The sequence below is a fragment of the Hakea prostrata genome, chromosome 7, assembly GCF_041222555.1.
Source record: "Hakea prostrata isolate BN-2017 chromosome 7, UWA_Hpros_2, whole genome shotgun sequence".
In the NCBI taxonomy this organism is placed as follows: domain Eukaryota; kingdom Viridiplantae; phylum Streptophyta; class Magnoliopsida; order Proteales; family Proteaceae; genus Hakea; species Hakea prostrata.
The window spans coordinates 144443-169252 of record NC_142606.1 but is presented as its reverse complement, the minus strand read 5'-3'; the positions used below and the strand labels follow the sequence as shown (position 1 = coordinate 169252).

The following is a 24810-nucleotide window of genomic DNA, read 5'->3' as shown; positions in this document are numbered from 1 at the left end:
TTGTATCAGAAATCTTCCTTCCTCTCTGATACCAAAAACTCATTCACCCATGTAGGATCAAAACCAAAACCCTAGACGGACAAAATCTAACATCATGAAGCACAAACTTATATACACCAAGTGAGAGAGGAAGAAGGTTTAGACTTTAGAATGCTCCTGTTTTAAGCAATGCTCCCGTACCCATACCCATGAAGAGAACTATAGAATCATCACATTCATAATAAGGGTGATAATTTACACGAAAGAATCAAGCCACCCATCACAGATTACAAATCCACAATATCAAACTCACAATGTCATCTCAGAGAATCAAGGAGGAACAAAAGAAAAGAAAAGAAGAGAAGAAGAAGAAGAAAAAGAAAAGAAAAGAAGAAAAAAAAACAGTGAATTTCTTTTATCCCTAAGCCGCTCAATCATTATAGACTCATGCCCTTAAAACAAATGGAACTCACCTGCATATAAACTAGATACATGATTTATGAAAGAGGAACTAAATGGATTTCCATGGACTTATCTGTATTTGTCAGATAAAAAGCATATGCACCAACCATGACCTGAATTGGATCCATCACAACTCAGCTATGAACATAGAACCATTCAGTGCATTTGCATCCATGTAAGCCAAAAAGAAACACCCAAAGTAATTAGTTCTTTACGGCTGCAACTCCTTTTGTGTGTCATTAGTTTCTGCCTTCAGAGTTCACGGCATGCATGTCAGGTGACATATTCCAGATCCCATTCCTACTCCAACTTGAGTTGTGAGCCTCTGATCGAACAGTAGGAGCTTGTTGATCTGAACCCAAAGCAAAGTCATCTTCTGGAGTATCAAGATGTTGATCGTTGCGGCCTCTGTCACGGATATCTTCATCTAATTCTTCGAAATTATGGCGTTGGGAGATCTTCATTAGATCCCCATCTATGTCTAGACCATCTTCCACCTTAGCTCGTGGGTTTCCACCTGAATCTTCTATTTCCACATCGCGTGTATGGACCATTGGAAATCTAGGAACTTCCTCTTGAACAAAAGCACGAAAATCGATCCTCGAGGGCTTTATCTTGGTGCAGAAAATTTCTAAAAAATTATTCAAGCAACCACGGTTGTGGACATTTGACCTGCTGTCGGCTCTGTACCGGAAATTCTCGTACGTTGTCTGAAAAAATTATAGTGGTAACAGCTAAGAAGCTGCAACAATAGGAAAAAAAAACATGGATTCACAAGGCCCAAACATTTCAAGAAACGTTTAAAACAAGTACAGGTTTTATGAAGTAAAAGAATTGGATCTAAGAGAACCAAATCTTAGGTGGGACCAGCCAAATTTATCAGGTAACAGACTCAAAGAATACAGTTACTTTGAACCTTGTGACATGGCCAGCAGAGCTCCCCTCACCCAAAAAAAGGAAGAAGGTCAACTGGAACTACAAGTATGTATTAGATCTCTTTGTTTGATTTTTCTGCTCCCTATTGATGAGGGTAACAGCTGGAGAAACTAGAGGTGACCAAACACAAACAAAACCAATGCCTGGTTGCAGCAACAATACTGTTCTGGATAGGCTATACCAACAAAACATAAGAACAACTATGCTGACCAAGCAGAAGGATTGTGACTTGTGCGAGTATGCAAAGACACCCAAATACCTAGGAGCAAGTGCTTCTGCTGAAAAGCAAACTTCAAAGTCAATGAACCAAAAGTGTGGTTTGGGAATGTGAAAACAGGACCACTAATTAGGAAGCAGCATCCCTTCCCCCCACACAACCTCCCCCCCCCCCCCCCAAATAAAAAAAAATGATAATAATAAATAAATAAAAAGGGAGAGGAATAATGAAAATGAACAAAGAATACAATAAAGACAACTAAGACTTGCCAAAATAGAAACTTGTTTTGTTTTTTAAATTATTCTTGTGTGTTTTCTTTGGATAGGAGGTGGAGCTGACCTGGTTTGAACCAATAAGATACAAGTGGAAGCCAGTGAGACCCCCAACAAACCACAGAGAAATAAAGCAATAGGCCATGAGCACCACTGCTGCAGGAGAACCTTTCATTGCCCTCCAAACTGTGCCATGATTGTGATCCATGAGTACCTTAATGTACAATGCTGATATGGCAAACACATAGATGCAAAGAAGAGCCAACGAGGAAACAAACATAAAGAAGTAACGGTAATTGCGCTGCACATGAAAACAGATTGTTAGATTAAAATTAAAGTAATTGCAAAATTGGAGCATAATGGTCAAAGACATTTTGAGTGTACAGTGTAGTATCAATAGAAACATAAAAGAACCATAAAAAATAAAGAATCCTGCACGTTAAACACTATACCAATCCAATGCACTGGCCCACCCACGGGCAATGATGATCAAATCGTTCCACACAGTTGTTACAGATTGAGCAATGAGAACACCGGGGAGGACGATATAACATACAAGTATCACAATATTTCACCCTCACAGGCCTGCCATTAACCGTAACTTCTTTGGTGCGAGGGAATGGTAAGCCTGGAGTTTGCCTTCCACCAACATCAACTGAAGCTGAAGATTCATAGCAGACATCTTCCTCTGGCGGATGTGACGAACGTGGTATAATACCTGGGTCCCTGGCTGAGGTGGCAAGAAGAAGCACTAACACCTAAAACAGCCAAAGAAACGTTAATTACAGCAGCATCTGAGAGTAAGGAAAAATTAAAGTATAATAAACAACATAAAAATCATAGCAGTGGATACAACAACCCATTGGAACACCAATAATGCCATATGGGGAAGTTTGGGCAAAAGTTCACACCAAGAGTTTATATTCAGTTGAACACGGAATAGAAACTCACCACCTGAAGAACTGGGTTTTGAGTGGTGATCATACAAGAACCACCAAGCATGCATGCATTCACAGACATTTTGAAATATCTTGTAAGAGACTACTAATACATGAACTGCAAACAAGTTAGGAATCAGGAACTAACATAGATGGTAAAGACAATTGCTACAGCGAGAATTGCATATCCTGCATTGTATGCTGAAAATGCATGACGAAGATGCCTTGCCACCAGCGAACAGAAAATAATGACAGGAACAACTACAAGGAGTATCGTGACAATCAGTGACCTGGCATCAGGTCCAAATATAAACCATCCACCAAAGAAGAACTTCTGCAAGGGAAAGAAGAAGAAATGAGAAGACAAAAGAAATAAAAGATAAAAAAAATACTACTTTATCACAGAGTCCATATTGACAGAATTAGCTTCTGATAAATCCACATGCCTTTTAAAATAAATACCAGAACTAGTCCAATATTTCATGAACTTTACAATGAAATAAAAAAATAATGAAGAATGGTGTTTATGAAAATATGGTAGCCTTTCTCTCACTGAAATAACCATAAATCACAACTTCCAACTCTAGCAGGCAAGGTTAATGAAGAGTCATACAAGAAAAAAGGAGATCCCCTTAACAAGGAATTCCCAATCTCCATCACAGAACAACAAAGCATGCTACTATAAAGAATAATAAAACGTGACCATCCACTCTGGACAGACAGAACAAGAAGGCAATTTATTTAAGCTAAGGGCTAGGAGAAGAACAAAATGCTGCAATGAACTACCAATTACCAAACTCACTATGGAAATAAACAACTATCGATGATTTGATAACCATAATGCTGAACAAAAGCACCTAACCCTCCAAAACTAATGACATGGCAATCTTCCCTAATGTTTCACAAGCACTTGAATATGAAGGCAATGTGCAGTTCATTCATCTTTGTCCCACTGAAATCACTAACCTCCGTCAGGTTACATAGTGAAACGTGGGCTCTGATGCATGAACGCTCAAGCAACGATTAGGACTCTTAATGAACCAGATATGAACTGACCAGCCGTCATATTTTGTGGTCAAGAACAGGACAGCTGGAGTCCAATAGGGGTTTTGACTGCGTGACCAGTAATGCTCTGACATAAAGCTTGGAAAAGAATATGTTGTCCAGAATCTGATTGAGACATGGATATTTTACCAGAATTGGAAATTTGATCAGGATAAACTTTTGATAATTTAAGCACAACGGCAAAACTAAAAATATCATCATATGATAATTAATTAGTTTGTCTAAGTAAAACTGAAACTCTGAGAGTAACTAGCTCGGTTAATGAGTATTCTGCTATTTGATCATTAGGTTTTGAAATCAAATGATGTAAATAGCATATTTAGCATTTATAGTCTCCTAATTATAACAAATAATATAGTTTGTGAGTTGCACATACATTAACTCAATGCTTTTGGATCATACGTGGACATGTGCCGTTGCCTAAAATAAAGGTTCAGACCAGCTCCAAGGACAAATAGCCATCAACATGGCATGTTGTCTGACCCAGAGCAGGATCTATCAGAATTATAGCCACTCACAGGATTCACCCATAGCAGTTTATATGGGTTAATTTAAAGCACATACTTCAGTTGGAGGTCTCTTCTATTATTATTTTGTTGACAGAGGCCTACAGGTTGTAATCAGATCTTTCTATTTTTGAATTCTTTGTTGTACTATCTCCATAGAACCAACAACATGAAACTGTGAGAAGATGTTTCTCTAGTGCACCCATGGGAAACTCTTAGCTGGTGGCACAAAAAGCAACATTTGCTTTGTTCAATTATTTGGATAAATTATTCAACCAAAGTAGAGGGTTGACGGGGCCACTCGTACTGTTGGATGGGGAGGACCTATGAATTAGCCAATTGTCAAACTCTGGGTGGCCCTTTCCAACTATACGGGGGAAGGACATCTCCCCTTATAATTATCAAAATAAAAAATTTCGACCATTTTCATAGATCAATGTACTACATGGCCAACTGCCTTAAGCTTAAAGGTTCCACTCAAAGCCAGAGGCATGTGGCTAACACACAGAGTTGCCCTTGCCATGCTTTTTGCAACATTGCAACTGCTTTTGCGCTAGCCTCTAATAATTTTCTTTGAGGAATATTTCCATTTATTTAAGATATTTGATGAATTGACCATGGAAACATATCTGGATGTAATCAACATGCACTTGATTATGAACACAACATTGCATATCCGCTAATATGAGACAACCAACTGATAGAAACAACTAAAGAACAACAGTCCTATTGTCTGCTCTGTTTTAAAAAACTATACCATCTTGCTCTAAAATTACTTTGCACCCTAAGACACAAGGCTGGTTTTAATTAAACAGTACTTATCATGAACTTGGGGATCTAAGAAATCAATCACCTCATAATTTGCTTTAAGATAAATGGTTAGAGAAGTAAAATGAGGTTCATAAATCAGGATCTGCACATGAAGGAATGGGAACCAGAAGCTGAATTGCTGGAATAATAAAGAAAATAAGATTTTGATCTGCTACCTCATAACACTAATACAACTCAGACTTCGACAGCAGTAAGATCAAGAAAATTGAACTTCCACAAGGTCATGTAAGCCCCCCAAAAAATAAACACCTCCCTCCACCCACCCACCCCCCCTCCTGAAAAACACCCAAAAAAAGGAGGCCAGAAAAGGGTAGAAATGTTACAGTGAATCAATCAATATCTTCCACTCATATTGTTGAAGATTTTGGTTTCTACTAATGTTCATAGAGTAGCTTATGTTTGGTTCAGTTTATTAGTATTCTACTTCTGTTTAGATTGGTAAGATTCCTATCAAAATTAGGAATCAGTCTTTGTAACTTGAAATTTATTACAAATGCATAGCATGGGAGAGGGGCTTGTAAATTTTACCATTTTTCTAGTCCTAACTTTCTGCCTTCCACTCTTCCATCTTCTCTCCTCTCTCCATCTCTCTTGACTCCGATGCTTAGGATCTCCTCTGCTGTTACATGGTATTAGAGCATCCACTAACCGCCTAGTTGAGCCCTAGAAGGTAAATCGAGGAACCATAGTAAATCAGATAGAGACAAGAAGTGATACCTAAGAGGAAAGAGAATATTACTGATAGGGAACCCAGCAACAGCAATGTTTTAATAGCCACTGAGATTGGGTTCAAGGTTGGAACGAGAGAGGTTTTAATGGCCAAAGCTGAGGAGGCCACTGTCACCTTTCCCCAAATCCAGGATCTGTCATCGACAAGTAAGAAGAGTGGAAGACACCACAAAAGATGCCTACATCCATGACAGCGGTGGCAGTGATGGGGCAGCACCAATGTTGCTGGCAGCACCCAGGGATAGGGACAGCTGGAAATAGGAGTGTGGGAAGAGGTAGGAAACATGATGAAGGAGATGTGCAATTCCAACGAACTCAAGTTGCAGAGTTTGAATGAATGATGAGTTCGCAGAGAAGATAGACAACTATTCATTTCTTGTATTTAGATAGAAAATTCAATCAATTCCCTCGTCAGCTTAGGATGCCCTTTTGTTTCACCACTCAAAGAAGTGTTTCTCAAGCCAGAGAAACACCAAAGTTTGTTTCAAGCATGGCTCAAAAGTGTGCCAACTGTCCAATTCACTTCAAAACAATAGAAATTCAAACTGGACATGCCTACAATTTTCACCCTGTTTCTGTTCCAAAACAAGGGTAAAAATACTAGAATTGCTTCTAAAGAATGTTGCCATACAAAGCCAAATATCTGAACCATCTATTATGACTTTAAAGTCCTGCTCCAGTCTCCACTACACTCTTATGAAGGCAACACACCGAATTATACAATAGATCGTCAAACTTTTATCAGTATTTTGAACTGCATCCCATTGTTCTTCCATAATTCTCTAATTGTAGCCTTGATAATTGCTTTAAGATTAAGTCCTTGACAGTCTTCCATTTTTGGCTACTCTTAAATTCTCTGCCCATCTGACAGTTTAAGAAATGGGTTATTGATCATCAGCTAGTTACCCAATCAGAATAACAAAGTAATGGAAGCGGAATATTGAGGAAAGGGGAAAAAAAAAGTGGGATGTAAATGCTTTAAACAATCACCCAACAGGAGTACATAACTGATATCGAATTGACTAGTACAATAAGTTAGAAACCAACCAGCAGCCAACAGGGGAAAAAATGAAATCCAATAAGATATAAAGACTTGGCAGAGGGTGAGCCTTGGTGCAACAGTAAGGTTGCTCCACAATAACAGTCTGGAAACAGCCTTTCTGTGAAGACTGCATATAGCACAGCCCTCCCAGACCAAGCAATGCAGGAGCCTTGCGATCCTGCATTCGGTGTTGCACAAGTAGATACATTTCATTCAGGAAACAAGAAGCATAAATGAACTCAGTAAATACAAACAAACAAATGGTAGGCTCTACCAAAACAAATAACTAACCAAGTCTTAAGGCTTTACCTCCCACTTAAAAAATGTGAAATCCAGGGTGACCCAATTCAAATACGGCTTAATCAAACAAAACCCAACAGTATCACTAAATGAAAAGCAGAAACTCGCATTGTTTCCTTCACAGACTTGATAAACTCGAGATGAAACACAAATACTTACATTATTTCCTTTCCAGGCTTGGAAAACTCGCTTAGCCATGAGAAATTGCTCCAACTACGCCGGGAAAGAATCGAATATCTGGAACTTGGGATTGTTCATCCTCCTTGCATCTAAAACATTGCGGCCTGAGTTGCAGAATCAACAGCCGATTTAAGTGATGAATCGTCGGTTTAGCTATGTGGCTTTTTTTTATTTTTTGATTCTCCCTCGCCTTGAGAGAAGTACTCTTCTCCACTCTCCACCTTGCTCCCCTACTCTCATTTTCTTTTTTCTTTTCCCTCCTTTTTCTTTTGCTTTTGCCCTTTTCTCTTTTTTTTTTTTTTTTTTTTTTCCTTCTTTATTTTGCCCTCCTCTTTCCAATTTTTCCTCTCAGTTGTGGTCCGCTACACGGTCTAATACTGTACGTACAACGCTGTGGAATGTCGTGCGACCTTTCCGGGGATATTAGCTGTAAAAATATATAAAGCTAAGGTCACCTTTGGTATCCGCTTTATCCTTTTTAGCATTTATGGTATATAGACTTTACACTTTAACAGATTCTAGGGTTTTTATTATTCTTTTATAGCATACGAGTTGTACGGTCCGTATCGAATTACGGTGAGCGCGTATCTCTGACGCTTTTTCTTCGTATATGTAAACATTTTCCCACGGTTTTTCGAAATTCGAATTCTCTTTCGAATCAACACTGTTCTTTCGGCTGGCGCTACTTGCAAATTCTTCTCCAGCGAATGCTGAAGGAGTCTTTGTAGTTAATCGCTTCATTTTCCTCGAGAAATATGATTTTAGGTTTTGTATTCTTGATCTTGAAGCTTACCTATTGGCATCAGCAGTTCTATGCTCTGCCTTCTTTTCTGATTTTCTAATGTGTTGCTTGATGCTACTAGTTTTCTTGATCTTCGCCGCAATCAATAGAGTTTGAGAATATAGTGTCTTCTTTCTTTGGCCAGGCCGCTCTGAAATTCGTAAGAAATTCGTATTCTCTTTCGAATCAACATTATTTTCTCCGATCTTTTTCTTTCAGCTGGCGCTACTTGCAAGTTCTTCTCCAGTGCATATTGGAGGAGTGTACGATTTGTAATTAGTCACTTCATTTTCCATACGAGAAATATGATTTTAGGTTTCGTATTCTTGATCTTGAAGCTTCACCAACTGTGATCAGTTGTTCTGCATTCTTTTTCTGATTTTCTAATATTTTGCTCGATGCTACTAGTTTTCTCGATCTCTGCGGCAGTTAAATTTCTTCGTTATTCCTTTGTTTTTCATCTTTTTCGTTATATTTTGCAGATCGTAATCACACGTTTTTCAATTTTTTTAATCGAGACGGATTGGGATTCGGCACAGAGAGTTGCAGAATATATCGTCTTCTTTGTTTGGCCAGGCTGCTCCGCTCCTGTTGCTTCGTCAACAGCCATCGTCTTCTGAATTAGTGCATATGTTTGAGTTTAATCTGGTTGATACCATTGGCGGCGTCATCAAGCAGGAGACTCGCTCAGCAAATTAGGTTCTCTAAACTTTTGAGTATTCAATTCGTCTCAGTTTCAATCCAAGGCACATTTTGGTAAGAAGAGTAGGAATTCTTTGCTCTGGTGGATTGTCGTCTAATCTGCATTTCTGCATCTTCGGATGATTCTGTGAGTGTATGCTCAGAGTACGAAATTTGGGGAAACCCAAGCAGGTATGTGTTCTTCTTTTCTTTTTTTTGTTTTTTTTCTTCTTTAAACTGCAATGGAAAGGGTCACAGGATACAGCGGAGACGGTTGTGGCTTCATGTGGTGATGGTGGACCAGAAGATTTGAAAGCCACGACCTTGAGACAGAAGCCACATGTATATATATCAAATCAAAGCCTCTCCTCTCAGCAAGTGATTTTACATTTTTCTCACCTCATAATCTCATATGAGACATAAAAGATAAAAAGATGCAGGGACCGTGCATGTCGTGCAGCATATACTGTTATGCGTCAAAGTCTTCTCTTTTGTTTTATTTAAAAAGATAAAATAAAATTAACTGGTAGTAAGTATTAAGTAAATAGACTAATAGTCAAGCTATGCTCATTAATAATTCATCTAGAGTTGTCCATCTAATCTAACCTTCCCTTGACCTTTAAAGTTGATTTCACTGACTAAGTCTTCCTCCAAGCAAAATCAACAGTTAAAAGACCCAAGAAGAAATCCATTGTATCTTTTTTTTTGGTTCAGATGAAATCCATTGTATCAGAACCTAACTTTTTAGCGTTGTTTAGATGACAGAGACATTAATAAACGAACCTGAGATGAAAATTTCCAATCAAACGATTATCATTTTTCAAGTTGTCCATTTTGACCCACTACTTCAAAACTTCACTGCAACTCCTTCCTCGAAGCAGCTCCAGTCTTGCATCGATTCTTCTTCATTCTTTCACACACAGTCCAGTCAAACCTCTGACAACATTTTTCGATTTTTTCTTCAACGTATATCACAAGCAAACCTCGAAAAGTTCCAACTAAAGCTCCTCAATTTCTAATTTCTCCTCTCAGTTTTCTGAAAGCCTTACCTCCAGTCCTGAATCTGACTCATGGAGTCGACTGCTCAAGCCTTGCTTGCAGCTGTGGCGAGCTTCCTTGCTGTAACCTTGATTTTTGCCGTAATTTGGCTATTCTTCAGATTAGCCAGAGAGCCAAATAATCAAGCACGAACCCGAACCATACCAGAACCAAGTAACCTTTCGTCTTCAATCAACATCGATGAAAGCACAACGTTCGATCCAAATCTTCGAATCTCCATGGCTGAACTCGTCTACGCTACGCATAACTTCGCCAGCGACGGAATCATCGGCGACGGCAGCTTCGGTCTCGTCTACAAGGCTTGTCTCTCGAACGGCGTCACCGTCGCCCTCAAGAAACTCAGCGAAGATGCCTTCCAAGGACTCCGTGAATTCCACGCCGAGATGGAAACCCTAGGTAAGATCCATCACCGAAACCTCGTTCAGATCCTTGGCTTCTGCGTTTCCGGCAACGACCGGATCTTAATTTACGAGTTCATCGAAAGAGGAAGCCTCGACCAATGGATTCAAGACACGTCACCCGTCGTGGGTGACGCGTCATGGCCGTTAACTTGGGAGACGAGGATTAAGATCATCAAAGGTGTTGCCCTAGGTCTCTCTTTCCTGCACGGTTTAGAAACCCCAATTATCCATAGAGATATCAAGGCAAGTAATGTGTTATTGGACTCGGAATTTGAGGCACACATAGCTGATTTTGGATTGGCTAGGAGGGTCAAAGCAATGCATTCACATGTGTCAACCCAAGTCGCCGGAACTTTCGGGTACATGCCGCCGGAATATAAGGCCGGTCTCACTTTCGCCGCACCCAAGGCCGATGTGTATAGCTTTGGTATTCTAATGCTTGAGGTTGTCACCGGACGGCGCCCACATTGGCCTGTGAAGATGGACGATGGTGCAGAAGTTGGGCTGATTAAGTGGGTGACGACCATGGTTGCCGAAGGCCGGCATGTCGACATGATTGATAAGAATGTGTCTAGAGATGGGTTGAAGGAGGATGAGGTTAGGGAGTTCCTGAGGATTGCATGCTTGTGTACTAGTGAGACTCAAAGGGAGAGGCCTTCCATGGACGAGGTGGTGAAGATGTTAGAGTCTGTTTGTGGCCAGTGCCAAGATCACAAAGACAAGGGGGCTCAAGACCATTCTATTGATTTAACAGCAATTGATGGCTCTGATTACAGCCTGATTAGAGAAAATGGGTTCTAAAAGTTGAGTTGAATTGAATTTTAGTTGTATATATAGTTATAAGTAGTTCGTTTCCTTGTATTATGAGGTTGATGTGCTTATCCAACTAATTGGAAGAAAATGAAGTCATATCTCCTAAAGAAGGTCAGGGCTAGCCTTGATTTGGGCAACGCTTGAAAACGTTTGCAGATCTCTTAATCAATGATTTAGAGATGAAAAGTCTTCCACTTTGAAATTTCAATTATACATACTATGTTTTCATTTCTTTATTTACGGATATACCATGTTGGCATATGAGAAAATGATTAGTTTAGTTATTATTAATATTTTTAGGTACAAGCAAGATTAGTTGAGTTTTTAACGTACTGTGTTTATTTTGCAATGAACAAAACGTATATGTGTTTTGAGGACAAAATGGCAATGAATATAGTTGTCCAGCGTGTGACCTGCAACACAGTGGAATTTTGTTTGGTGGACAAATAGGAAAGGGCTGGTATAAGAGACCAAAGTATTAGATAGATGATAATTTCATAGTGTAGAATTTCTGGAGTGTTAATTAATTGATCTTGTGTTGAAAGTTGAAACATGGTTTTATTTAGTTTCTATTCCCTTCACACACACAAACACCCCCGGGTATATATATGTGTATATATTTGTATATATTTGGGTTGGTTTTTATGGTATCATCAGTCACTATTAGGAGTTGTTGAAACTGATACATATGTAGACGTGCTAAGAATTTTCTAGTAGTGGTTGAAACTGATGCATATGTAGAGGTGCTAAGAATTTTCTAGTAGTGCTAAGAAAATTCTATGTTGGATTCTCCATTTCTTCACATTTTTCTCTTTCCATCACTTGGATTTATAGGGTTCAACTTGAGTGTTGCATGTGGCCACAATCAAATCAAGTGGTTGAGGTCAAAGTCTCAACCACTTATTTTACACTTTTTTTTTTGTTACAGGTGGGTATGGTTGAAAAAAAATAAAATAAGAGGACTAAATATCTAAATTTTAAAATTTAATTCATCTGCAATTGAAAGTCATTTACTTTCTTTGTCTCAACTTCTTCTAATACATGTTTTACGTCCAAAATTTGTTTCAAAGTTTCAACAGTAATTCGCTTGGAAAAGACAATGTTAAATAGTATACCACTTTTGAAGGGTAATTTTCATCTGGAGGTTTGGTTTAGGTCAATCAGGTTCTCTTGAGGTCTCAAGAAATGATCAGTTAAGAATAAATTATTTTTTTACCAAAATGTCCTTATTTGTGGAGTAGTCAAGATTGTACGATATATATTCATTTTGATCCAACAATTTAAATTAGAAAGCTGAATTATAGTTGTAATAATAATATTTTTGTTTTATATTTAAAGATTTTAAAATTTTAAATTTACAAAATTATGCCCTTAATTGAAATCTGATGAAAACCTCATTTCCATTCTGCAAGAAATCCTACTTTGGAGAATACCAAAATTAGATTTTCCAAAGAAGTATTGTCTTCGTGTTACGCCTTTTGGTTTATCATGGCTGGATCCAAGTGCTAAGAAGATCAAATTTGGGGAAATGAAAATAACAACATTGAGGTTAAAGAAGACGACTCTTTGTTTCCAGCCTGTGTTGGCGGGTTGGGGTCCAGCCCCCCGCCTGGATTTACCAAAGTAGAAACTGACCCCATAAATGGTAGAATTTGTAAGCAAGCTTGCGAATATGGAACCAAAAATAGAGATTTGTTCTTGTTAGTACTGCATCTTCCTCCAACATCATCAGTTTTAAATTGAAATTGTTGCCATTTTCATCATTGGACTACACTCTTTCTTCATCATTTGATTATTAATTTAGGCTTAAGCCTAAATATGCTTGATGCCAACGGAAACGTAACCCCTAGGAGAATCCAAGTCAATCTTAGATCATTAACCCTAAATCATCTCAAACTAAACCAACCTGATCAAACTAGAAAAATTGAAATGCTCATTCTCTCAGCCCCGGTGTTTGCGTTTGATCCCAATTCCAATGGTTAAAAGTGTAGGGGTAAATTTTAGTCAATAAAATATGATTACCTTTGATAGTTTCATTGCACTCACAGTGAGAAGAGAATCTCCTCATTTCGACAACACCAGATTGTGTATGATGGATGATGTCAACTTTATAATAATGACTAAAGATTCCATCACATGGTCACATTAAAGAGATTTTATCTTGTCTACAAAACAAGAAAACTTAATGATGCCATTTATGGCCTCCTCCATCCTCTTGAGTCCTTGACACATGAAACGCCTTAAAAATAAGAAAATTAATACCTTGCCTCTAAGATAGGGCGTGTTCTTTTTGGTTGCACCTCCAAGATAAGGCATTAATTCAAGGATGGAGAGTAGCTTTCCATTCAAAATGAATTGATCAAACCTCTATATGATCATCTATTTGGTATCATTGGATTTTTTTTGGGGAAAATTTTATCCAATTTAGTAATGACTTTCTAAAAAGTCTCTTAAATGTATATAATAATACACTTTCTTAGTAAATTTTTTAGGGCCTGTTTGGTTACATAAGTCTGGAGATTTCAAATCTATAAATTTCAAATCTATGGAGTCATAATTTATAAAATTAAATTTGTTTGGTTGTGGAATGAATTCTTGAATTCATCCTAAAAATCTAGATGATCCAGTGATTTTTACACTGAATGGCGTAAATGTATAGCTTTTTTGAAATCTCGGGATGGGTCACCCCTTCCCCATAATATAAAAACACTAAACATTTGTTCATTCACACAATTTATGTCTACCAAACAATTTTTCAGGATGAATTATCAGATTTCAAATCTGGATTCATGTAACCAAACAGCCCTTCAGTAAATTTTGTTAAGGCCTTTTTTTTTATGTCCGGAGAATTGAAATCTCTGGATTTATGAATAGGAGATTTATATTCATTTAGTTGTGAAAATTCTTGGATTCATGACATCTAGAGATTCATCTTTTTACACTAAAAAGATTTGAAATCTCCAGGGGGAAATCCAGATTTCACCCATAGTATAAAAACGCTAAACATTTGTTCATTCACAAAAATTACGTCTACCAAACAATTTTTCAGGATGCAGATTCAGATTAACCAAATAGTTAATTTTATGAATTATGCCCGATTTGATCTCTAGATATTTGAAATCTCCAGACTCAATGACCACAGCCCTAAGTCATGATTAGATAATTTCGTAATTACTCCCTAGGCAGACTCCATCCCAGCTCTACTTGGGCCTAATGTTATATGCAAATTTTATGGGCAAAGTTAAATTTTGGATTAAATACTTGGCCCAGTCCAACCCATCTTCCCACATCTACTGTTCCACTCCACCCTGATGAGAAAAAGAGAAAAAGAGAAATCAAATTTCTAGAAATGCTTTTCGGAGCAACCACTCTTTTTTGAGTTCATAGAATAAGGTAAAAGCCAGACTTTAAAAATAACTTTCCTTGCGAAGATTTTTGTTGCTTCATTATTCGTTCAAATGCCTTTAATGATCTACAATCATTAAAAGCTATAGCTGGACGGAAATCAAAGAAACCCAGCAAGAGATAATTGGGCCCATCAGAGAGAAAAATTGAGTGCATAACCTTTTATTCTTCAAGAGGCCAACAGTGAGAGCAACCCATAATTGACTCACCTGCTCCCTAGCCCCTTATCTGTAAAGTTGAGAAGGCGCCTTCACCTACCACAAGTACCTCTTCCAGTATCTAAGATAATTAATTTCAGTTGTATTTAAGAAACAATAACTGTAAGTGTAATTTATGATTATATGAGTGAAAAAGAGCAATGCACTTCCAGACTTCCAGTACCAACTGTTATGGTTCGTGGGTCTTTTACTCTTTTAATCCCTACGAAGATGATTCTGGCTTTCTGGGTCTTCTTGTCGTCTCATACATTAATCTTTAAAGGCGATTCTTGTAAAAAAAAACGAAGGAAATGTTTATCACAATTCACAATCACTATCATTACAAGAACTGTATGATGTGAAATGAACAAGTGGGCTGCTTGGAATCCCAGAATAGTCTTTCAAGGAACCCAGGAACGTTAAATTTTTACATGGTAAAAAGGACCTTGCTTGGGTCCTGAGCATTATGGCGCAGGACCATCAAGCCATATACTTTGAGTGATGGGATCGGAATTTCGGTTTGATGATCTTGTGCATTTAATGCGTAGATACAAGCTTTTTCGGTGAAAAGGGGTTTCCTTCCAAAAATCATTTCCTTCGGCATATGAAAGGCCCAATCCCCGGCTGAGGGACCAAAATGATGAATCTGTGGGCTGATAGTTGAGCTATGATTTTGTGAAGATAAGGACATCGAATAATGGGCATCTAGCTTTTGTGCGATTGTGCAGCATTGTGCTGTTTAGATCAAATGTCGAAAACAAGACGGATGGTCGAGATACACCAATACTTTAAATTCCCACCGTAGGCAGCTCAATGTTGTGCAATTATTATTGCGCAGCACTGAAGCCCGATCGGAATCATGGTCTTTGACAATGACCCACTACTGCAAGGTACTGGAGTCATAGAACCAAATTTGATAATGGGAAGATAAGGAGATAGAGCACTGAGCTGTCCACGGTCGGATCAATTCTAATGAATCTCGATCATCCGTTTTAACTTTTTTTCTTTTTTTTTTTGGAACTACACCGACTGAAATTCAAAAAAATCATGTGGTTGAGGAGCACAGTACTTACATAATTATTACACAACACTAAAGCATGACCCATGACCTTTGACAAGGACACAGCCCCATGGCCTTTGACAAGGACGCACTACTGTAAGGTACATGGGTCACAGAACCAGATTTGCTCACGGTTCGACGTGTCTGACCAAGTCGCCATGTCGGTGGCTTGCGACACCACCGACACGGCGACATATCGCTTACATGTCAGCGATTTTTTGCAGGTTGTCGATGAAAATTCGACCCCTATTTTCGGAGGGTGTTTATAGTCATTTTGTCTTAAATTTTGTTGTGTAACATAATTTGATGCTAACAAACACACTCGGAACATTATTTTGGCCTGAAGCATCACTTAATCTAAAATTTTTTATCGGCACATGTCTGGCTATAAGCGAGCAAAACTAGAAGTTTGAAAATTTCATGTAAATTAATGTAAATATGCAAATAGAGCACAAATGCACAACTAATGAATAGATGTACTAAAATTTACAATTCGTTATACAATTACGGTAAATATGGTTCATGCTTCACATTTTGTTGCCGATAAAAATCTGTGAAAAATCGAATGAACCTTTATTAAATATGTGAATTGGGCGATATATTGCCGAAATGTAGACATGTCGCCTTCTGTCGGCGACAGTGTACCGTGGATTTGCTTTGAGTCTGAGATGAAAAGTCTCTCCAGCTAATAAAAACCTTAGACGTGTTCAAGGTCTTCCCCTCAGACTCCCAACACCTGTTCTTCTCTATCTTTAAGAGCACGAGTTTCATCAACTTTTGAAAAATCTGACTTTTCTTCAGTGGAGGAATATAAGGACATCTCACTTTTTTCTCTCTCCGAGCTTTGTATGAAAAAATGGGAAAGCTGGACCAACGCTATGAGTATCGTACCTGCAAATTTATCAACTTTGGTAGATTAATCAATATTATTTCATTTCAGACTCCTCAAGAGCAGTCTTCTATTTAATTCTCTCTCTCACACTGACTCTGCCTATTTAAGTGAGTGGCCGGCGTGGCTCATGTCAGAGTCATTCATTCCCTGTGCTTGTTGTAGTTGTGGGTGGTAGTAGTTGCAGTTCAATCCACTAACAATGGCTTCCACTTCGTCTCTCATCTTCTCACTGCTCTTGACTTCTTCTCTTGTGTTGGGTATCTATTCTAGTATCTCAGAGGCAGATTCTACCCCTTCTCTAGTGAAGGGTCTCTCATGGACTTTCTACCAGGATAACTGCCCTAAGTTTGAGGGCATCGTGAGAAGCCATTTAAAGAAAGTTTTTAAGAAGGATATCACCCAGGCTGCTGGCCTCCTCCGTCTTCATTTCCACGACTGTTTTGTTCAGGTAACCTCTCTTATTCTCAGGGGCTTATTATCGAGCATTTGGCACAGCATATATATTTATACAGTTCATGTGATGGTCTTGTGGGTTGCAACTGTAACTACAGGGATGCGATGGTTCGGTTTTGCTGGCTGGTTCAGCCGGTGGTCCGAGCGAGCAGGCGGCGCCACCAAACTTAAGCCTCAGAGCTGAGGCACTTCAGATCATCAACGACCTTCGTGCCCTCGTCCATAAGAAGTGCGGCCAAGTCGTCTCTTGTGCGGACATCGCTGCTGTTGCTGCCCGTGACTCCGTTTTCTTGGTAAACCAGAAAACCCGGTTGGATCCGGTCGAGTTTGGTTCAACCGTGCTTTCTTGTTAAAAATTGTTTATCTTCTGAAAACACTTGTTTCGGTGGCTGTGCAGAGCGGAGGACCTGAATACGACGTGCCCTTAGGAAGACGAGATGGTCTGAGCTTTGCAACAACAGCAGCAACGTCAGCAAACTTGCCGGCGCCGACCAGCAACACCACCATACTTCTAACCTCATTGGCCACAAAGAACTTCGACGCTACCGATGTGGTGGCACTCTCAGGCGGCCACACGATTGGAATCAGTCACTGCTCTTCCTTCACCAATCGTCTCTATCCAACACAGGACACAACCATGGATAAGACCTTCGCCAACAACCTCAAGACCACCTGCCCAGCCCTCGCTACCAACGCCACCACAGTGTTGGATATTCGAACCCCAAACAAGTTCGACAATAAGTACTACGTCGATCTCATGAATCGGCAGGGACTCTTCACCTCCGATCAAGACCTCTACACGGATAGCAGGACAAAGTCTATCGTAAAAAGCTTCGCTGTTAACCAGACATTGTTCTTCGAGAAGTTCGTGTTCGCCATGATCAAAATGGGCCAGCTTAGTGTATTGACGGGTACCCAGGGAGAGGTTCGTGCCAATTGCTCCGCGATCAACTCTGCTAGCACCTCCACCTTCCTGTCCACGGTGGTGGATGACGACAGGGAGGAGAGCGCCCAGTTTTGAATCTTAACATCTTTGTTGACTTAACTCAATCCATAGATGGTGATAGATGGTGATGGTGTGTAGTTGTCTTCTTCTACTTCTTTTTGTGTTCGCATGTTGATTTGGTTGCTTTGCTTTGCTTTGATCTTTTACTCTGTCAGTGTCACACCATTTTGTTAAATGAATAAAAGAGGCTTGATATCCAATCCATATTTGATCTATATTCAATCCGTTTACATTCTTAGCTAAAAATTTTCTACCCTAGTGGACTACTAATTAAGGGAGAGGATTTCCAAGTCACCATGGTAGAGTGCCTACAATAATGCTCGTCTTGGCCGCAGAAGAAAAAAAAAAAAAAAGGCTGTGTTACTGGAAAAGATTTTGGAGAAACAACAATTTCTCTGCAAGGCGGTTCCCGTTTCCATTTGTGGCAAGCAAAAAAAGCTTAGCCAATTATCATGAATTCAAACCGATAGAAGAGAACAATGTGCTTCACTTTTATATATATGGTCAAAAAATTGTTAGAGAATACATCGGTCTCCCTGATTCGAACTCGATTACTACTTAGTGGATTTCAACTTTGAGAAATCTTATTTCTTCAAGAACTGTCTTCCATACAATTCATCACATCAAACACACCACACAAGCCAGATCCTAGGCATGTGGGGCACAACTTAAGCTTTAGGGTTGAGGCATTTCTAACTATCAACAATCTTCATGCCTCGTCCATAACAAGTGTAGTCAAGTCATCTCCTGTGTAGATATCGTTGCTATTGCTGCCTGTGACTCCGTTTTCTTGGTGAAGTACACACCTCGTTGGCTCCTATTAGCTTTGGTTCAATTGCAGGGCTAGGTTCATAATTTTTGGATTTCTTGCTTGCTGGTTGCTACGCTTCTATCTCAATTCTCTTTATCCTTTACTTGGTGGAACAAAACACATATGGTTGTATTTGATTCTAATTTTGATGACTAATTGTCTCCAAGTTGCATGGGTTACATAAAGATAATTAAATATTCATACCCTCACCAGTTACTTGATGATATGAGACTTTTATATTGTGACATAAGTTTTCTACATCAAAGGTTGAACCACGTAAAACCTTGTTTGTCTTTCTTCTTCATTACGTGAGAGGGTGAATTTTAACATTGGCGAAGCTACATATATCAATAGTTGACCCCTCTAAATATTAAATCCTAACTCCCCTTGAATTTAACACTTTGTATGCTTCTTTTGGTGTGCGGAGCGGAGGACCCAAATACGACGTGCCCTCAGGAAGGCGAGATGGTCTAAGCTATACGGATAGTAGGACAAAACCTATCTAAGCAATTTTGTTGCTAAGCAAACATTGTTGTTCGAGAAGTTTGTCTTCGCCATGATCACCTTAATGCATTGACAAGTACCTAATTAAGTAGAGGTTCGTGCCAATTGCTCTGCAATCAACTCCACCTTTTTGTCTATGGAGGGGGACGGCGACAATGTGAAGAGCACCAAAATTTTGACTCTTTAACATCTTTGTTATCTTAATCCATATATGGTGTGCAATTGTTCTTCTTTTGGTGACTTTGATCCTTGACTCTATATCTATGGGTGTCACACAATTTTGTTAAATGAATAGAAGACCACTTAACTTTTCACTTGTTCTTGGCCGAAGAAGCACTAGCATATAACATATTTTGAACTCTTTCAGGTTTTAAATTAACTGAAATAAAAGATATTGTGTGCTAGGTAATCAGACCAATGCCCCAAAAGCTCCGAAACTGGTTGCTCTTCTTCTTTTACTTTCTGTTTGTAATTGACATCTCGAACTCATTGTGTAATTTATGCTTTGAAACTTAATATTTGTTTGCAGCTAAGTAGAGGATAACTCATGGGTGGCACTGAAAATTTTCCTTACTTCTTCACTGGAACGAAAATAACATGTCGCAGCAACTCTTTTGTTTTGATTTTGCAGAAATTAAGAACCTTCCCTGTGGAATCCCCCGGATTTCTAACCCGTTAAACCATGTATGTTTTCAGGACCGCGAACCCGGTCCTCGAGTTGACGACAATTGTGGGCCATCCGAGTCGAGCCCAAAGGTTTGGGAGTGGACTCAATGCAAGTGAATGACCCTAATGATGACTTGACACCTCTTATGGAATTTAAGAGGAGAGAGAAGTTTAGTCATGAAGGTTTTAAAAGGCGATATTGGCATGTCCATAAAACGATGATGGAGAATCCAAATGACGAGGTATTTTCACCCATGATTAGATCTTTGAAAGACCTTTCTAACAAGCCAAAGATCTCCCAATTTGGACCTTGTGTGACCCTCCAAAACAAGACTGGTCGATCGGCCGGTTGAACAGCTGGTCGACCACCCTCAGCCCAGTTCGGGGCAGAATCGGGTTTTTCACTCTTAAACCCTATTTTTCAGCCCTCTTTCACTCATACTCGAATTTTACATTGCTAATACGAGGTTGAGGCTCAAGGAGGAGGAGAAACCAAGGGAGAAGAAGGTTCTCAACCTCTCGGAAGTGTGTCGACACCCGGATCTTTGCGGAATCGTTAGGAAATGTAAGATTCTTAAAACCCTCTTCTTTGGGCTTAGTTTTAGGAGTAGTTCTTCGCAATAAATGTTGGATTGGAGTAGTTATAATATGATAGGTGTTTTGAATGCTTGCAAATAGTTCCATTTATGTTTCCCTTTGGTTTGTATGTGATTGTGCGAGTCATTGCAAACGATTTTGCATTTTTGGCTCTCAAACCCAGCCTAGAGCACTCGCGAGAGCCAAAATTTGGGAGCTTTTTTATTGAAGTGGAATTAGATCAAATTGAAGGTACCGTTAGAACCCTTTTACTGCCAAATAGGCATTCCCAAAGTTTCTTTTCGAATCGATAACGAAATATTTCGTCGAAACTAGGTCTAAAACGACGGGTTTGAACATAATCGTCAGATTGGGTTTTGTTGGGTAATCTTAGTGACTCTTTTGAAACCCATATGATTTCTAATATGTGTCTATTAATCTTCTTATTTGATTAGGAATTTTTGTGAGTTAATCGCCTACTCTTGTGACCAAATTGGTGAATTTTAGAAAGAAATCGAATTGAAAGGTGAGGATTGACTAACCATGTTGTGTATTATTAAATGTCATTATTTTGTATTTATTTAGTAATACAAACCTCTCTAAATTGTTAGCTACCAATATATGCTTGTGTGTGACTTTGCGCGAATGGGAGGTAAGCTTGATGTTGAATGTTATTCTTTATTCGAAACTTTATAATGATGATGTGTATACGACATGAGAGCATATGTGATGGATGATGTAGAATGTAATTTTCTTAACTATTCTTGACAACTGGGGTTGTGGGTTCGCCCATTGCCCTAGTGACCTCATGTGATGGTACCTATATTTAAATTGCATAAATGATAGGTGTCTAGAAGTGTTGGGCTAGGAATCCTTATGAGTACTACTACCCTTCCGGTAGGGGTATTGAAGCCGATTAACCCGTGATGCTAGTGGCTGGGTCCTGGATGTCGAACAGGCCTACTATCATCATAGAGAGGTAGAGTTACATATAATATATATAAGGACTCCTGGACGCTCAAGACCGGTAACCAATCCGTGAGAGGACATGGAGAGCATCATGTATATTATATGTGGACAACCGTTAAGGAATGGGGTCCAACAGATGCTCCCCGTTGAGGATTCCATTCATAGGTGGGAAGATATCGAATCAAAAGGGAATTAGGCATGAGGGGAGATATCCGTACCATATGTTGTACGAGACCGTATGACCTTGCACTGGGCTAGGATTATCATTGACACGCGCCAAATCTCATTACAAACGGTGATGTGAGAGAGTGATGACCTATACCCCAACTATGGATCAACAGGACTTTACCCAACAACCGCGGAGAACCCAATAGACGTCTCTTGTTGAGGAAGAGTAACTGAGGCCGCCCAAAGGAGATTGATGTTTATAATTAAAGTGTGTCTACCATAGAGACTACATGATAGAGTTAGGAATATCATATCATAAGCATACCTTATTTTGGCCATATTGTTAATCACATGCTTATCTTATATTTATGATGTGAAAATGATGGGTGTATATATGCATGACATGGATGTTAGTTAACTTCATTGAGTTATATGAACTCACTCCTTTATTTGTGTATATTTTAGAATTCTCTACAGGTTATGAGGACCCCACCCCTGTGGAGGATCCTTCGATGGGTGACTTCCATGAGAGCATGATTGGGGAAGAGGTGGATGCGCATGATGCATCATGCTCCTGTTTGGATTGTTCTTATGGAGTCGATTTCCATTAGAATATTCTTTAGAGGCTTCCGCTACGAACAAGCTATGGACTTTCTTTTAAACTCTGACGTTTATGACTTTGGATTTTAAACCTTGGATGATTGTAATCAATATTTAGGATTTTGGACTTTAATATTTGAACTTGATTATTTTTGTCCTTTTAATTTTGTTATATCACATATTGTATGAAATTGTCACTGAACCTAGGTCTTGTGGTGTATCACCCCCACGGGTATTCGGGTATGAACGGATCCGACTGGGTGGGGTGTGACAGAAGGTGGTATCAGAGCCCAGGTTCATACAAGTCCTAACACCTATGTGATGTAGCAGGGACATCTTAGAGTCATCAATCCATAAATGACTATAAAAAAGAGGTGAATAATAGACTTAATATGAACTTTGAAAATTTATCATAACAGTTGTGTAATGAATCTAATTGGAATAAATAAATAAATAAATAACAATAAATATATGGAATACAAAATCACATTGGTGATATTAATTAAACAAAAGCATAAAGCACAATAAGTATATGAAATGATAAGTTGCATAACTAGTAAAAGACTTAAGTTCTAGAAATACATCTGTTAAAGCATAAAAGGAAACTCCTAACACTATCTATTTAGGTGATTGACCCTGGTGATCTGTCTAGTCCCTCTTGGATCTGAACTTCTTCTCTAGTCGTGCAAATCTTTCTCCCAAGGTATACATGTAAGACCCTATCCTCTCTTGTCAAGCCTTTATCCTCTTAAGTATGGAAGAAATCGATGACTTATGAGAAGCCACACTTGGAGTCTCAGAAGTCGTATGGAATGAGGAGCATCCAGCCGAATTGTGTCGAAATCTCACAAATGGTGTGTCGAGAGAGCCTACCTTTAGTTCCATGGGAGAGATGCCCGTACCCAAGGTTGCATGCCTCGGAGTGCTGCACGTAGAATGGTATGTGTGAGATCAATGAAATACCCCGTATATAAAGCGAAGATTGTGTGTGGATAAAGTTACATTTGATTTTGTGAAGAAGATGTCGTCAAATCTCACAATAGAGCGTCGCACGTTGTTAGATTTGAGTTAGAAGTGTAGAAGAACCACCCCAAGATAAGAGTGAAGGTGAAAAGATAGAAAAATGGGTGAAAAACATGTTTTTTGGGGCTGTAGGCGCACTGCGCGCGCAGCAGGCGCAGAAGGCCGCGCCAGCAGCGCGCGCGCCGCGCAGGCCGGCAGAGCAGCGCGCGCCGCGCGAGCCGGCAGCGCAGCGCGCGCGACAGTCGCAGGCGGCCGCGCCAGCAGGCGATAGCTGCAGAGCAGCGCGCGCGCGCGCTGGCTGGCAGAGCAGCGCGCACGACACGCGCAGACGGCCGCGCCAGCAGCGCGCGCGCCGCACAGGCTGGCAGCGCAGCGCGCGCGCCTCACAGGCTGGCAGCGCAGCGCGCGCGGCAGGCACAGACGGCCGCGCCAGCAGCGCGCCAGCTGGCAGGCAGGCGCGCGACAGGCGCCGCGGCCGCACCGCCAGCGCGCGCGCGGCAGGCACAGACGGCCGCGCGAGTTGGCCTGCGTCGCCCTTGTTTATGGTGTTTTGTTTACCAGAAACCGGGAACCCCCACTCAGACCGGACGATCTGACGTGCAACCGGCCCGACCCCCTGCCCCAGGTTAAATTTTTTTTTTTTAAATAAATAAATAAATTTTCCTTTCTTTCTTTGCTTTTTTTACTTTTCCTTTTGGGCCCCTGATTTCATATACCCTCCCTGTCTCTTTTAAAAAAAAAAAAATTTTGAAAATTTCTTCTTTTGGGCATCTGATTTCAAAAACCCCCAAGTCCCCTTGAAAAAAAAAAAAATTTTGAAATTTCCTTTTCCTTGTCCCCTTATTCCAAAGACCCAATGAAGTAGAAAAAAAAATAATAATATTAATAATAAAAAGGTGATGTGACATTGCACTGAGCTAGGATTATCATTGACACGCGTCAAATCTCATACCAAACGGTGATGTGAGAGAGTGATGACATATACCCCAACCATGGATCAACAGGACTTTACCCAACAACCGCGGAGAACCCAATAGACGTCTCTTGTTGAGGGAGAGTGACTGAGACCGCCCAAAGGAGATTGGTGTTTATACTTAAAGCGTGTCTACCATAGAGATTACATGATAGAGTTAGGAATATCATATCATAAGCATACCTTATTTTGGCCATATTGTTAATCAAATGCTTATCTTATATTTATGATGTGAAAATGATGGGTGAATGCATGACATGGATGTTAGTTAACTTCACTGAGTTCTTTGAACTCACTCCTTTATTTGTGTATATT

The 24810-nt window shown here is 39.6% G+C and overlaps 2 protein-coding genes and 1 pseudogene across 3 annotated transcripts; 2 read left to right on the top strand and 1 right to left on the bottom strand.

Moving 5' to 3' along the window:
* Window positions 1–165: 165 nt before the first annotated feature.
* Window positions 166–7760, bottom strand: LOC149008707 (protein S-acyltransferase 8-like; annotated as a pseudogene). The gene is made up of 5 exons (XR_016174684.1): window positions 7437–7760; window positions 2953–3138; window positions 2319–2624; window positions 1934–2167; window positions 166–1151 (listed from the first exon to the last, which is right to left on the bottom strand). The product of XR_016174684.1 is annotated as a protein S-acyltransferase 8-like (transcript).
* A 332-nt stretch (window positions 7761–8092) lies between these two features.
* Window positions 8093–12349, top strand: LOC149008706 (Protein kinase superfamily protein). The gene has a single exon (XM_089163934.1). It carries the CDS (start codon window positions 9990–9992, stop codon window positions 11178–11180), a length of 1191 nt encoding a protein of 396 aa, XP_089020060.1. The 5' UTR covers window positions 8093–9989; the 3' UTR covers window positions 11181–12349.
* A 4467-nt stretch (window positions 12350–16816) lies between these two features.
* On the top strand, window positions 16817–18424 carry LOC149008705 (peroxidase 12-like). Its single transcript, XM_089163214.1, has 3 exons — window positions 16817–17194; window positions 17298–17492; window positions 17597–18424. Exons 1-3 carry the CDS (start codon window positions 16946–16948, stop codon window positions 18218–18220), a joined length of 1068 nt encoding a protein of 355 aa, XP_089019340.1. The 5' UTR covers window positions 16817–16945; the 3' UTR covers window positions 18221–18424.
* The last annotated feature ends 6386 nt before the right edge of the window (window positions 18425–24810 follow it).

Excerpts from the sequence above, each read along its gene's own strand:
- LOC149008706 (XM_089163934.1), top strand. The coding sequence starts at position 9,990 with ATGGAGTCGACTGCTCAAGCCTTGCTTGCAGCTGTGGCGAGCTTCCTT.
- LOC149008705 (XM_089163214.1), top strand. The coding sequence starts at position 16,946 with ATGGCTTCCACTTCGTCTCTCATCTTCTCACTGCTCTTGACTTCTTCT. Across the intron at positions 17,195-17,297 it reads TCCACGACTGTTTTGTTCAG|GGATGCGATGGTTCGGTTTT; the intron begins GTAACCTCTCTT and ends CTGTAACTACAG. Across the intron at positions 17,493-17,596 it reads CCCGTGACTCCGTTTTCTTG|AGCGGAGGACCTGAATACGA; the intron begins GTAAACCAGAAA and ends GTGGCTGTGCAG.